The sequence below is a fragment of the Pundamilia nyererei genome, unplaced genomic scaffold (assembly GCF_000239375.1).
Source record: "Pundamilia nyererei isolate P.nyererei 1_Seehausen unplaced genomic scaffold, PunNye1.0 scaffold00014, whole genome shotgun sequence".
Taxonomy (NCBI): domain Eukaryota; kingdom Metazoa; phylum Chordata; class Actinopteri; order Cichliformes; family Cichlidae; genus Pundamilia; species Pundamilia nyererei.
Genome location: NW_005187415.1, coordinates 1,108,691 through 1,124,581, shown reverse-complemented (window position 1 = coordinate 1,124,581; position 15,891 = coordinate 1,108,691). Strand labels below are relative to the sequence as shown.

General features: G+C 39.5%; 1 protein-coding gene across 2 annotated transcripts in view; it reads right to left on the bottom strand.

Annotated features, from left to right (window-relative positions):
* The window catches only part of tbc1d22a (TBC1 domain family, member 22a), a 159,499-nt gene that overhangs the window by 139,130 nt on the left and 4,478 nt on the right, over positions 1-15,891 (bottom strand). For both annotated transcript variants that reach the window (XM_005725117.2, XM_005725116.2), the window contains exons 3-5: positions 13,097-13,280; positions 11,885-12,137; positions 5,127-5,309 (exon numbers count right to left, since the gene is read on the bottom strand). In XM_005725117.2, coding sequence (XP_005725174.1) covers positions 5,127-5,309; positions 11,885-12,137; positions 13,097-13,280 — 620 coding nt within the window. The remainder of the gene's footprint in view (positions 1-5,126; positions 5,310-11,884; positions 12,138-13,096; positions 13,281-15,891) is intronic.

Here is a 15,891-nt window from a genome sequence, read left to right as displayed (position 1 = left end):
TCGTACTGGTCCGAGATTTTTAGTAGATACGCCTATGGCAACAATTTCACAATCCCACGTCACCTTGTTCTCAAGTTATCGCAATTGCAAAGCTAAGTGTCCAGACTGCCCCCTCGCACGCTGACAAATGAATAAAAGCCGTAAAGATGGTGAAACAGTTTAGCTTTTATCACAACAATAAAATGTTTATTCTAAGCACTCCGGACAGTATATTAAGCCAACATAAGTCTACATAAAGGCCAATCAAGCAATAATAACAACAGTAATAAGAGTAATAATAATGCCACCATGAAAACTGCTAGAACTTTTCAGAAGCACCATGATAAAAACTTTTAGTCATACCTCCAAGCATGAACTGAACTGCAATGCCACCTGTCAAGCAAATTAAAAATCATTTAGGCTAAGTGTCGGTCCAAATATCTAATAAATGTAATAAATAAATCTGTTAATTTGACGGTGACTCATTTTAATCATTCCCATTAAAGCTTTAATTGAAGCAGTCTGAGGTGATCCCAACAATGAATCCATCAGTGATTATAAATAGCCATAGTAATGCATTTGTCACTTCTGAAGCATTTGTAAGAGAAACAAGATCATTTAATAAGCTGTATGGAGTTGTTTCAATATTTTCTGATATAATGAATAATTTGTATCACTGGTTTTTGGGCTATTCAGCACCATGGGGTCCAAGTATTTAATTTTTCAGTATTAGCTTACACTTGATTGATTAATCATGAAAATAATTAATGGTTGAATCTCTTCTTCCATTTCTCTAAAACAAATGGAAAAAATAAGTACATTTTGGGTTCATTGAGATGCGATTTGCATTGAATATGAAGTACAGCTCCCCAAAAAAACAAAAACAAAATAAAAACCTCTATTAACTCGCTAAATATATTTTTTCACTGTGGAAAAAATTCAGTGTTTCACTTGTAACATGGAATGTGAAACTGCAAAAGTTCTACTCTGTAGTAGACGGGACTCATTTTTTCCCCCTTTCCCCCTCAGTTCTGTCTAAAATAGCTTCCCCCTCACTGTGAATACAGTGGGTGCTGTGTTCAGGTTCACTCAACAGACCGGCTCGCCTCAGGACATCAGGAATAATTAGCAGAGATCAACCTGACATCAATCACTCTACTCTTACAAGCGTACAGGTCATCACCTTCTACATGACCTTACATGCTAAACAGACTGCTGTCACAACCTGTCGCCAGGTTCAATGAAGAGAGAGAGACAGTTAAGAGAGAAACTGACAGCGGTGTTAAAGTTCTGAATGCAAAGGAGATCCTGAAGCAAGTTGATCAAGAAAAAGAAATAATGTACTGACAGGTGCAATATTTATATAATGCACCCAAACTATTTCTTGGCCAAATACCAGTAGTACATAACCAAGTATTAAGTTGTGGGACCAATGGTGCTGGGTTGTGCACCAAGTCACACACATCTCTACATTTGGTCTCTAGAGGCTGGCAGACCAACCATGTCAGGTGGCTTGGCCCCAAAACATGGCTGCCTCTGCAATTAATTACACCATTCAAGCGAGCAACCAGCCAATGGATCATCCCAACCCTCGTCCTTTGAGCTCAAGGACAGTCGGTCAAATTTCCCTTTCACACCAGGGGGTGTCATCCCCACTGACACAGTCTGCTGGTATGTATGTGCGAATTGTATAAGCATTAATGCGTCCCAGGCAGCAGCAGAAATAATGGCCTGCCCTTAAAGGACAAGGAGTGGTATGTGTCTGGTCATCTTACTTTTAAATGAAAACTTCTTAAATTGTAAAAAAAAAAAAGGGAGCTGTAAAAGTCTTTGAAAATAATCTAAGTAACAGCAAAAGCAAATCATCCAACTGTGAGCACACAGTGATATTATTTACCTTTGTGTTTACAAGAGGCTTAAGTTCCATCAGATGTTGGCAATTTATTTTTTTCCTTTTGTATTTTCATCTATATCCCATTCTTTGGAGCTGCAATGACCCAATTTCCCCACGGGGATCATTAAAGTTTCATCTTATCTTATCTTATCTGCCCCATCCTTCTCCCCTTCCCTATCACCTCTCAGCACCCCCCTTCTCCTCCAATCCTTCACTTAATTATGTCCTGTGAATGAAGTTCATCTTTCATGCTGCCAGCAGCCGGCAGCGTGGCTCGCCCGTTCTGGGGTATCTAATCATGGTGCAGGGACTAAACTAAATTTAGACAGTCAGCATGTGATGCCTGGCAGGCCTTAATGGGGGCTGACATCTCAAGACACTCTGCTGATGTGCAAGATACACTTTTCCCGAGCCGGCCGCAACCGCTGTTGACTAACACTGATGACTTGTGAACCAGTTTGTTAGAAAAGTTTTCAAGGGGTGAAGAAGTGTGCTGACGAAGGCTATTCAAGCCTAATGAAATCCTACATTTACATTTTAGGACCATAGCTAATGCCCACTGTGTGTGTGTGTGTGTGTGTGTGTGTGTGTGTGTGTGTGTGTGTGTGTGCACATTAAAACAGTCTACATGTGCAAAGTTAAGCATCCGCAAAGTCGTCCGAGGGACACTAATTTTACACACTTTGATTCAAACTGCAAGTCAACCAGCACCATGTATTAAGCCATTAAGTGATGAGAATGCAGATTAATGTAACAATTAAGATGTGATTGCAAACAATAATGATGGCAATAGCACAAATTTACTGAGAATGATTACATTCTAAGTAAATTGGATAAAACACTGCTGCAAATTAAAGCCTGAATAACTACACAACAGGTATGTGTGCCCACTATAAACATAGACTGTATATAAAAGACGGTTGTAGGCACTATGATGTCACTATTTTGCATACTAATATTTTTGACCAAACTTGCAAATTACTTTTTGCTTGTTAGATTTTGAAGCCAGACGTCAAATATTTGGATGCAAGGGTGGAGTGCTAGGTTATTAGCTAATGCTAGCTAGCTTGATGCATTGACATGATTTATGGATACATCTCACGGGATATTCGATATGTTATCATTAGTGCTAGCATATTAATTAAATATACCCAAAGGCACCAGTACAACATAGAGGGGCTTAAACCTAATAATGCACATCTTAAAGCATAAATAAAATTTAAAGGGATATAAAATTAATTGAATTTATAGTTATTATAAGGAGGGATATTAGGAGGGAAAATTTTTGGCCACAGCATGTTTATTTTTGTTATAAAATATATATGGACGTTTGTAGAGGTTGATTTGCTTTTGGAGCCAGGTTAGCTAAACTGCTGCCTTTTTAGCTCCCTCAACCTGTTATTACTCAACAACTGTTTTGAAAATTACTTTCTTTATTTTCTTTCAAGCAGCCTCAAAATTCCAGTATCAGTTGGCCTGTAATTCAAATGTTTCCAAGAAAGACAATATGAATGCAGGATGCAGTTTAATGTGAAACAGATCGAGAAAGCATTGATTTTGCACCAAGAGCAAAACAGTAAATCACCAAGGCACAAACAGTAGATGAGAAAAACAACAAGGAAATTACTTAAATGTGATCAGGTAAAGAAAAACCTGAAGAAAATGTTTGTCTTTAATGATACACTGTCTCAAATACACGTTGAAAGCTTTTCGGTTGCAGTAAATTAAGACCACAGTCGTCATTTGAAAATGGAAGGCACGGTATTTAAACTGTGTCGTTTCTGCGCTGAAATACGTCTGACACAGCTTTTTGCATTTAGCATATTTAGTGTATTTAGACAGGCACATAACCAATTCTCCTCATAAGCCTTGCAGTTTGTGGTTTTGTTTTGTTTTTGTTTTTATCAAATTCACCACAGTGGCCTCGCTACGTTTTGTCAGCCACATTCAACAAACACATACACGCAGCTTAAATACACAAAAACAACCCAAGGACATCAGGTGTACGTCTTTAATCTCAACGAGGGTCTAAAAGCAAAATGGCTTTTAAAAGACATTCGACTTTTACAGTTCATCCTGCACCAATAATCCACACGAACTCAGCCGCTTTTAAAAGTCTCTGCTCTGACCAAAGGTAACCTCAGGTCAAACTAACGAGGAAGAAGACAAACATCTACAATTTTTGGTCATTAGTCTCAGGTTTACTGTTCAAATGTCAATATGTGATTTTTTTATTATATACTATGTTGGTCTCTATAGGTTTTCCGTGTGATAAAACAACTGTATTGTGGGTGCTATTTTTACTACTTGTTTCTTAACAACTCACTGACTTGGATTTTGTCAAAGGTAACTGACAGACGTGTATATACGCTGAGACAAGCAGCTCTAAGCCTCAGCTTGGCCTCACTTAAGTATTTACGTATGTATTTTTCACAGTTCCACATTTAACTTTTTTTTGTCAAACAATGTTTGTGGTCCAGTGTTTTGTTCTTCATGAAGGACTGACATATGTTCATCCAACCCTGAATACAACTGCAGACACCTCAGTAAAATGTGGGATTTTTCTTCGTTCCCTGCTTTCCCACCTTGCTGTGATTTAAACCATTGCTATAACAACTGCAATAATTCCACAAATTCAGAAGCAATGTTCTCCAGCCAAAATCACAGACATTTCATCACATAACATGCTGCAAATTGCAGACTAGTCACTGGATGGATCGCAAAACTCAGCATTCTGCACTCAGATAACTCGTTTGATGACTACTTCGATGTAACTTAATTACCTGAAACAAGGGAATCGATGCAACAAGCTAATGCGCACAAGTTGCCAAAAGTTAGTTACAAAGGACACAGAGTCAAATGCAAAGAGTTCACAAGGATTTCACGGCCACTGGGGTAAGCAGTGGTAGCAAACAACATCTCTTGGGTTGGATAAACAATAAAGGCCTGTCGTTTGGTTAGAACAAAGGCCTGTCATTGGCTTTTGTTGTTGGGGTATTTTTTCCCCCCTTGTAATCTGCATGTCCAGATGGCTGGATGACTTTCTCCCTCGCAGCATTGTTAAAAGCACGACACAGCTGGCAGACAGAGTGGGAAGCAAAAGAGTGCAAGGAAATGAAAACGTGAAAGAGTTCAGGGAACAAAAGAAATAAGGCAACGCTAGAGAGACAAAGTAATAGCGAGACAAGTGAACTAAGTAACAGAACACATTGTAACACTGACAGACGGAGACTGGTGGACAAATTTCTCTTACCCAGATCTGTGTTGGGTCCTGCCAACAACTGTTTGAACTTATCTAGGCGGGACGCTTCCCTCTCGGTCATGGCTGGAGTGCCAGATGTGTTCTGGTCAGCCATGCGAGCCACTAGAGGGATGACAGGAGGCCGATGGGGCAGAGACCGCTGTCTGTGGAGGGCTGCATGCTCACCTGCTGCATCTGGTGGAAGGAGTGAGATGAGAGAAATTAGGGCTGCATAAACACACAAACACACATCCAAAGGATTGAGACGATGCAGCTCTACATCATGCAGAAAACACGGAATATGTGATGAAGGTCTACGGCTTGCTGCTACATTAAAGAAAACATACATCCACATGTAAAAAAGGACAGATGGCTTTTATCTTCATCAAACTCCTAGAGAAAAATTTCAACTGCAAAAATTGTGTCTACTCAAAGATCGCTTTTTGCAATTTAAAAATGCTCTGCCTCCTGAATGTGCAGGGCATTCGCTGCACTTTAATTTGAGCTGTGGTGAGTTGACACCGTGTCTGGCAGCAATAGGTAGCTGTACGGTGATAACAAGTTAAACAGCAGGCGAGATAACGTGAGGTTGCTGTGAACAGCAGACAAAGTTAAATTGAAGAGCGGCTTTTTCAAGCTAATTGAGTTGATATCAAATTACAGAACCATTTACTCGCACGCACTGCAGCCTGAGAACCCTTCTGCCTGCTGCACCAATCGACTACATGTGAGAAAAGTCCATGCGGTCCAATCAGATTCCGCTTCCTGTCCTGTCACCTCCATGTAAACTAAACTAAATATTTACAGCAACGATAACAAGGGTTGTCATGGCAACAGATTTTCATGCAGGATTATTGTGGCCAAAAGACAAGGATAATAGTGTGACACCTAAATCTGTCATATCACGCATAACTTTCCTTTTTTCTTTTAGTAATTTTACGTTTTAATTGTAAAAACAGCAACGCAGTGCAGCGACTCTCTCAGGCCAAACTGTGAGCCCATCTGCGAGTGAAGTCAGTTTAACTGTGCAGCTAGCTTTAGCTCGGAGCACTCTGCAAGAGATGAGCAGAAAAGCCACGTGAAGAGCAGACAGAAAATATGTCATTAAACTAAAAATCAAGTCCTCGATGGTTCATTCGTCTCCACCTCTAATGTTTGTAACAGCAAAGCTGCATCGAGCTGCACTGGTCAGGGATTCAGTTCTAACAGCTGATTTACTGTGGGAAGTCAGTCCATCAGTATGTGAGAGGAACAGCTGCAGTAACATGAAAGCGAATGACATTAGCCTGGCCAACAAGTCTACTTAAGTCTAAGTATTACAGTTATTGCCAATTGCAGACTTCAGGTTTATTTCACAGGGTTTTCCAAAAAATGTGAGCATTAACTGTTCAAGAATTACAGCCACTTTTATACATAGTGGCCATATTTTCTAAAGACTCAAAAAGAATAATTGGACAAATCCTAAGGTTTTTTTGAAAGTTTAGAACACATGGACATCGCCAAATGTTGCGTTTCCTCTCTTGAGCTGCTCTGCTAGGCTTTTACTGCAGCCACCTTCTGTTGCTGCTTTCAGTGCTGTCTGAACTGAAAGGCATGCTCTATTGAGTTGAGATTAGGTCGCTAACTTTATCCCATTTCTTTGCCTTTAGAAACTCTTTGATTGCTTTTGCGGTATGCTTTGGGTCATTATCCATTTGAACTGTGAAGCGCTGTCTGATCCATTTGGCTGAAGCTGTCAGAGAGTATAGTCCTGTACACTTCAATATTCATCTTGCTTATCCTATCAGCAGTCCCATTATCAATAAACACTGGTTTCCCGCTTCCAATGGCAGTCATGCATGCCTTCATCGTAACACTGCCTCAAAAGCCGCTTTTTTCCTTCTCTTCCCATCATTCTGGTACAGGTTAATGTTTGTTTTATCTGGCTTTGAATAAGAGATGGTATCTTATTTATCTAGTCTGTCCTTCCTGTTCTTCTGTGTAACCTGGGGGTAAACTGTCTGTATTTCCATTAATGAAGGAACCTCTCAATTTGAGACTTTGACAATGATTCACTTACCTCTCTAGAGTGCTTTTGATTAAAGTTCTGCAATCTCTTCACTTCACTCCTTCGCATCAGTTTTGTTTGGACCTCATTCAAAGGTTCCAGTCAAAAGACACCAAATTCAAGTTCAACACTTTTTAGCTTTACTAATAATGGACTAACAAGGCCACAAATCTCACCTGGCCATGAAATTGCTTGTCAGTCAGCTGTCCAATTAACTGTAAAAATGGGAGACTATGTATAAAAATGGCTGTAACTCCTAAACTGGTAAACCAAAACTTCTGTTGAATTAAAGCTAAAGGTCCAACATGGTGGTATACTGAGGCAAAAATTACAAAACTTGTCTCACTGTCTACATAGTCCAATCAGATGTACTGTGTGCTTCCTGTCCTGTCACCTTCATCTAAACCAAACAAAGGATTTTCAGTAATGATTACAAAATCTGTCATGGCAACAGAGCTGTATACGGGATTATATAGTGGGAACAATAGATAAGGACAGTCATGCCCCTAATGTCGATCATACTACTAGTAAGAAAAGGCAACTTCTGGCATAAACTTCTACCACAATTCATGTGTGAGAATCACTTTATGCACATCATTTTAGAGCCCAAAGAGAGTACTTAGATATGACATTATTGTATTGTTTGTATGCAGGTGTTAACAGATGTAGTTACGGCTGGTGGCTTGTTCTGGAATGAGCTTCCAGTAAAGCGGCAGTTGTGGTTTTATAACCGTGAAGGCTCTATACTGGATAGACAAACACATTAATTCAGTATTGAGGGCCACATGTTCTACCAGATGTGCAGAAGAAACAACAGAAAGAGTCCCACAAAACCAAGCAGAGACAGCACGCAGACAAGTGTGTGAGATCAGGACCTCAATGTGAAGACGGACACTGCTCCTATCACACTGGGCAAGTTCATAAAAAACATTTTTTTAAACGCCCTGTCGTCCACACTGCCAACATTTCCTAAAGCAAAACCAGAATCACACAAGCATTTGGCAGCAATTAAGAAAACTGGAATGCTACCGATTTTAATACCCCTTTCACTTTTTACAAGAACAAATAAAAGGCTACAAATCTGTTCTCAAGTGCTTTATTTGCACTTAGAAAAATTAAAAAAGATTATTCAAGCTGGCAGCAGCTTCTCTCTACTGGAGCCCTTTGTGTCATTTTAACAATAAGCCCTTTTTTATAGTTCATTTAATAACTTTCCTTTTAAAAGGCTGTTAAGAGCAAAGCTAAGTTGAGAAAGTTACATTTCGGGGTGCACTGATTGTGAAATTTTGCACCAATACCAGGGAAAGAAAGAAATCTTACACAGTTTTAAATTGCATTTACAAACATGCAGCCAGCATTCAACAACACCAGTATCCGTCATTACTGAAGGAAAGCCAAAACCATTGGTCCAACTGTACAACATCTGTATAATGTTCAATCATCATGACTTCTGCTTTGTGCTGGCTAAACATGTAAAAGACAATATGATTTTTAACTGAAAGAAATTAAATTAGACAAATCTTTATTACAAATAATTATGTAAGTATCAATAAACGCTTAAAATTGATGACTACGTAAGCCACGGTAAGACATCAAATATTACATTTAAGGAAGGATTCAAAATAAATATGAGCAAGTGTACAAACATTTATAAAGAGCACTTTTCCCAAACATGACAGGCAGTTACAAAAGCAGAGTATGTATTTTAGAAGACAAGCAGAACAGAAAAAAAGCCCAAAACAGAAGACAAAATAAGAGAAGACAAGAGAAGACTTGTATACCCCTGTCCCAACAGATGATGTAGCCGTACATGGAGGCCAGATAAGAGGAACTGCCTGAAGGCGAAGGGCTGTTCGTGTTATCTGTATCTAAACACAGCAACAGGCAGTGGAGCAGACATCCAGGCAGACAGACAGATGACCTGCCAGACAGGACAACAGTCGGCTACACGGCTCACCATGTACAGCTTCAGCATCTGCTACTGCTGCTGGTGCTGCGGTCTATAGACATACCCGGTTGCTATACAGCGCTACACAGTGTCACATTTAAACATGAACACTGACGTGACCTGTGGAGCAGGCTTCGTACAGTGACGCATCTATAAAAGGGAGCCATGATGCAGAACGGTTGTTGTGTATTATGAGGTCATGGCAGGTCGCTCAGAGAAGCTGTGCAGGAGGTGGGAAGGTGTTTCTTTCAACTCCCATGTTCATATATAAGAGGAAAGGGACTTGAAGCGAAGGGGGGAGAAACACATGTTACTACGAAAAAAAAAATTGCTCTACACTGAAACATTTTTCCTTTTCTTATCTTTGAATATTTTTATCTTACAGTGGAAAAACAGTGTTGACAGTCAGACCTCTGATTAAGTCTGATTCATTAAGGCTGCTTGTTTCCCCTATTGCCTTAAAATGTGTTAACACAACTTATTAATGAATAATGAGTTCTAATGTAAAACTAATCATCAGGTTTGCTGATTCTGAGACTTCAGTGTCAATATTATGCGTAGCTATCAGCTACATAAAATGCAGTCTTGAGATCCCTTCTCAGGCACTTCCCCTATCGACCTCAGGTGACCTTGATAGGCCACACGATAGGGTGGGGCAAGTGGTTTCCCCTTTAACCCCCGGTGATTGTAATGACCCACATCTGTTTTTGGGGGGGGGTTTTTGCACCTTGGCTCACATGATCAACAGTGGGTCAACAGTCACTTCGAAAGTGGACGACACTCACTACGGTTTTAATACCTGAGACTCTCAACTCTCTGTTTTTAGAACTTGGATGAGAGCTGAAACATCTTCACAAATTCCTTGCTGACAGTTTAACCAAAAGGCATTTCCAGTGGAAACTGGCTGACATATCCTGAGTATAACCATGTATAATATCCACAAAACTTAAAAAGAGGTTATACACACACAATACGGTAATGTTATGTGCAAGCCCAGTACGTATTATTCCGTGAGGCTCCTGACTACGGTAGCCGTAATGCTCTGACAATCCATCAAGCGGTGCGGCTTCGTAGCTTAGCAAAGTTGTACTAAAACATTTTTGACAGATTTTTTAACCCCTGTATCACATGAAATCCATTGGAGGTCAGTAAACACAACCAGAATTCATACATAAGGCGCACCAGATTATAAGGGGCACTGTCGATTTTTCTGAAAATCAAAAGATTGAATTTAAGTGTGCCTTATTTTCTGAAAAACATGGTAATAACTGACGGCCTGCTTGCATGCTCTACCAAAAATAGTGCTTTGTTGCGTATCTGACGGTCGAAAACCAAACCAGTTCCACACCACTGAAGTTGCAGCATTTTTACAAACCAATTCTGGTTCATCTGTTTCATTCAACGATCCGCCTTCGCCCTTCTCTTTCTCCGTCGCCACCATGCTTTTTCTGCCATGTGCATATGAAAACAAAGGCACTGCGCATGTGCGTTTTTTCATATTCTATTGCGATATTTCATTTTCTTATCGTTGCCTAATATTATACTAGTATTACCGTGAACAGTATGATATGGCCCAGCCCTACTCACAAACTAACCCCAGAGCATGAGAGAAACTGAAGTTTTACACAAACTGAAAGCTGAGAATATTCATCAAGAACCTTTACTGCTCAAAGCAACACATTTCCAAAAATGCAACTCTTACTGTGAAGTCAGACAGTATCTGGTTTGCATTGTGCTCTTTGAATATTTTTATCTACTGCTTAGCAAGTTGGAGAGTGTTTGCAGACAAGTCAGCAACTCCCATGCAAATTACTGGCAACCGTGGCATCTGCTAGCAGCAATCAAGTTTTTGGTACAGCATTGCTCTCTCCTTCTCTTTCTTACCAATTTCACCGACTGACAGCAAGCAAACCTGCGACAACTGGTCAGGGAATACTCATTTTTCCATAGCAACCAGCTTGGTGGTTGCCAACCAGGCTCTAGGCCCCTGTGGCTGAGGTTTAATGTGATATTGTAGCTACTCTTTTTACCATTTGACAGTTAAAAATATGCGTGCGTGGTGACTGAACTTCAATATAGAAAAGAACTGTTCTCAATAATATGAAAAGAAGCGGTAATAGCTTAACTTTCCATCTCCTATTTATGCTTTTTGAATTGTATTGAATTGCTTTTTGAGTTCAATTTCAGCAATATAATTCAACTAATTTTAAGACTTTAAATTAGCGGAACTCGGGTGAATTACTGTTTTATTTATTTTCTTATTCCTGAAGTGATGTTAATGATAAATTCAACAATTTTTCACTGAATTAAATTTAAAGTAATTTTCATGCTGAGCACTACACAAACACGTCTGCTCAAAGTACAACATTAGCAGTCTTAGCAGATGTTCTCACTGCAGAATGACAACATCTGCCAAGTCTCAAAGCAGCTGTGAGGCACAGTAAATAAACCCCACTAAAAATACTGGCGCCACAAACACTCCAACTTTCTGAGCTTATAAAAAGTGCATCATCACTAAAAACCTAACTATGTCGATCATTTTTAATTGTGTTTAATGGATTTTTCGCAAAGCAACAAACCTATTTATGGCGTTGCATTAGAAGTTACAGCGGTGACATTTTCTAAAAGATGCCATATTCACCTTCCATGTATTGCCCTCCTCAGAAACTCATTTACGGATTTAAGTGTATCTTTGCAGAAATTTCTCTTAGTGAGCACTTGGGCTTAAAAAAAGAAAAAAAACTCGCAGAACACTGAGTAATGGTGCTCACTAACCTTTAGGTGACCCAATTGGAGCTTCGCTGTGGGACTTCACTAGGCGGCCATCAGTGTAAGGGCTGCTCTGGGATCCAAATAATACCTCAGGGCTGGTCGCGTCTCCCTCTTCCACCCTGTCCTCCTCTTCCTCTTCTTCATTGTCCTCGTCGTCCTCTGCCACCTCCTCCTGTGTGTCGTCTTCTCTTCGGTCCAGCTCTGATGTCTCATCCTGCCTCTGTTTCTCCTGTTGCTTGCTGTGATTCTCAATCACCTGTTCAGCAGATAGAAAAACAAGGTGAAACTTTGGTGAGCTTAAGGCTGGTAACCTCCCCAGAACACATAAGGCGTACAACTCGCTTAGATGAGTAAACTAACGTGTTGGGGTTTTTTTTTTTTTTGCAGCTGCTACTTGCTTGAGAGAAATGCAAACTGTGCAATTTTGTAAAATTTCCCCTCTTAAAGATAAAATGCATAATAACTCTATGAAAAGAAAAATCTTTCAATTTGTTAAAAGTTGTCCTTACCTCAGTTAATGAACACACTATCCTTAGTAAATCTCCAATATTTTAATTTCAGCAAATGCAGCAAAATCTGAAATAATCTTTAAAAAAGCCATTGAATTGTTTGCGCTCAAGGCCACAACTTGTACCATTTCTTTCATGGCAGGCGGCATAGTTTAGAGAGGAATCTATTTTAACAGGAAGTTTATTTTATGTCTGCAGCATGTATGTTGTCCAGACTCTTCAGAGAGGACACATCACCCTGGCAACCAAGACAAGGGCGCTTTAAAAGAAGACTTTACCATGACATTCCTTTAAAACTAACGCTGTAGGTTTAAGGGCCTATCCAAGTCATTTTTAATGATAATTAATTGTGTATTTCAAATTATATGTATGTTAAAACAATAGAAATGAAGTGTTCATGTTGTGAGCTTACCTACCAACACCTCCAGCCTTCAAATATGAACCTATTTGCCCTTTAAAAGTTGCTACATATTATTTATGGACACAAATAAGAACATGTAAAATAGCAGAGATGAAAAACTGTGTTCAGGAATATGAATAAACGCTAGCAAATGAATACCCAGAACAAAAGAATCATTAGTATTTCACAAAATACACTGAAGCTGTGTTGATTCGTGATGAGTGCTTCCTTCTATACAGACATAGGAAAATGTGCTACTGCAGTGGAAAGACATCAATCAGGCAAAACTGCTTTAAAGTAGTTTACCTTATTGGCTGTTTCCATGACCACCTCGATGTTGAGGTTCTGCGCAGCCATGGCCAGCAGCTCGTCGTCGTCATCCCCGACATCCCAGGCGTCGCTCGTGATGCTCTCAAACTCCTGGAAGGTGGTCGCCTTCTTGGGCTTGCCTGGAGTGGCTGGAGGAGGCTTGTTGCCTGCTTTGATCAGACTGAAGGACAGAGAGAAAAACAAGATAATGGGGGAAAAAAGAAGTGGTTTTCGAAAAAAGAAGAGAAAAGGGATGGGTGCAGAGGGTGAGAGAAGGAAAGAAAACAAGAGAAAAGAGAATGTGAGATGAATAATTCATTAAAATTAGGAATTAATAAATGAGCTAGCATTTGTCGTTCACATATTGTAAAATATTTCAATTTTACACAAAAACACTCAGCTTAGCTTTATTTTAGTAAAGCTAATCCCGGTACCAATCAAAAGGACAGCTTTTAGGTAAAATCAATAAGCAAATCAATATGAGTCATTCTTCAATTATTAATGACTGCTACCTTTTTATTTTATAAACCAAATAAACAGTTCTTCTTACAGGGACAACATTTTGGACGCCTTTCCAAGTCAGTAGGATACTTTTAATTGCAAAAGTGCTGCTTTGACAGACACAACAGCTTAAAAGAGTGCTGCAGACAGCTGTGTGTCTGTCCATTCATTATGTAATTTTCACTTCAAGTTTGATCCATGTTTAGGCTGTGATGTACGCACAGCATGGTTTTACCGCTTTCTACTTTCTGTTTCCTGAGGTAGGTCGTGGTGTATTTCGAAGCATGTTTTGGATCAGTTTCACTTCCTTGACTGACTTCTTCATAATTCTATCCACAATCTGCAGCGATTTAGCGGAATCCCTTCGTCTCTTTCTATCCGTGTAACGCCTGCCTGTGCAACAGCATGCACACAGGCCCGAAGCGGAATAATTCCACCCCCATGCTGAACACTTTGCAAGGTGTTCTTTTCATATAACGCTGCTCTTTTTTCCCCCCCTCCAAACATATCTTTGGCTTATTTTACAGGTTTAAGGATTACTTCAGATCACCCTTGCGTGCAGACCCAGTTCACGAATCAACCCAGTGTGCGAATTACCACATGTACAAAAGCACACACGTGCACAGAGACACATTAACTGAAGTACATCATTAGCTTAAAAGTTTCTTTGAGTTACTTAAAATTTCTTTGAGTTACTTTATTGAGGCTGCAAGGATACAGTTTAATTTAGCTCCGTTTTCATCTGTAACACAATTTTTTGCTATTTGCCTACAAAATCCTAACTGCACGCTGCTTGACATGGATCATGCGGCGTGTCTGTCAAATGCTGATTGGCTGACGAGTGAGCTGGAACAGGGAAGTGAGCGGCAGCGGTGTTTACCAGGAATGGGAAAAGCATCAAAATAACATGAAGGACTGACAGCAGCACAAGCAAGAAGTGTACAACAGACCGGTTGTACCACATTTTTGACACTGCCCTCATCTGACAACAGACACTCTCTGCAGTCTGAAGATGCACACGGTCTGCCAAAGCACTACCACCCCCGAACTGTAATTTCCCTATTACAAAGACGGTTATTACCATAAGAAAGAACCAGGAGACGTGTACACGTTGGCCAACTTCCATCCTAACTCAAAAGAAAGGGAAAGTTTGAAAACACGCAAATTAATTTCAACCCTCTGTGGAAATCTACACGAGTAAACATTAATCAGAAGAAAGAAAAGGGTTATTACTGAAGAGGAGACTGTGTTCCCCTCTATTTGAGTGCGTGTATGAGAGAAATCCAGAGAGAAAAAGAACTCTACACTATGTCCTGCTCAGAAGTGAGTTTACTAAAGTAAATGTGAGTGTAAGTGACAAACCTCAAGTGAAATTATAAAATGAATGGACAGACACATTGCTGACTGCAAAACTCTTAAGCTGTTAAGTTTGTCAGAGGAGAGCTTTTAACTGTATTCTCATCAGTTCTGAAGTCATTACCTATGGTCTGGCATACTACACCAAACCAATTAAGTAAAAGATAAACCAGTAAATGACTGAAGTAGATGTGTTTTGCTTTGTTAGTATTCTATTAGAAAGAGAGAAAGGATCTAGCCATTTCCTGTTGTCAACAAAGTTTTCTTTTTCTTAAAACAAACAAACAAAAACAGTGAGCTCACGATAAAAAGAAAAATGGGGTTTTTTTGCAAATTGACAGAAAATTATTGTTTTTGAAATAAAAATAGTCTGGGTTTTTGTGATTTTACTCATTTATTTCTTACAGTTGCAAGCCCACAGCCCATAGAGCTGTGCTGACAGGCGTTATTTGTTACACTAGCACTTCTTTGAATGCTACTCTGAAAGAAAGGGGCACAAGTTGTAAGTGTTTTTCAATAGTTTACAGGACACTAGTATTAACGGTCCAGTTCAGGCCACTTAAAATTAAGCTGTGCTGTACTGTATGTATGCCATGAAAGCTATCATTTTAAACAATATTATTGGTATCTGCCTAGACTTTCATAAATGCTGCACCTCTACTAATGTTAGAGACACTGCTAATGCCACTATATGGTATGCTATACTATTCTACAACACACTGGACATCTGTGTAGACAAACTTCAAGGCCCCACTTTTATTTTTTGATAATGTGAAACTTTCTTTTGTCCACACGGAACGATGTTTCTCAAATTACTTTAAAGCAATTTTTGATATTAATCCAAAACCAAAAAAAATAAGAAGTCAATATTTTCGACACCAATACTGAGACTTTCAGCTTATAGACAGCCTATGGAAGGGAGAGCAACGTGTTAT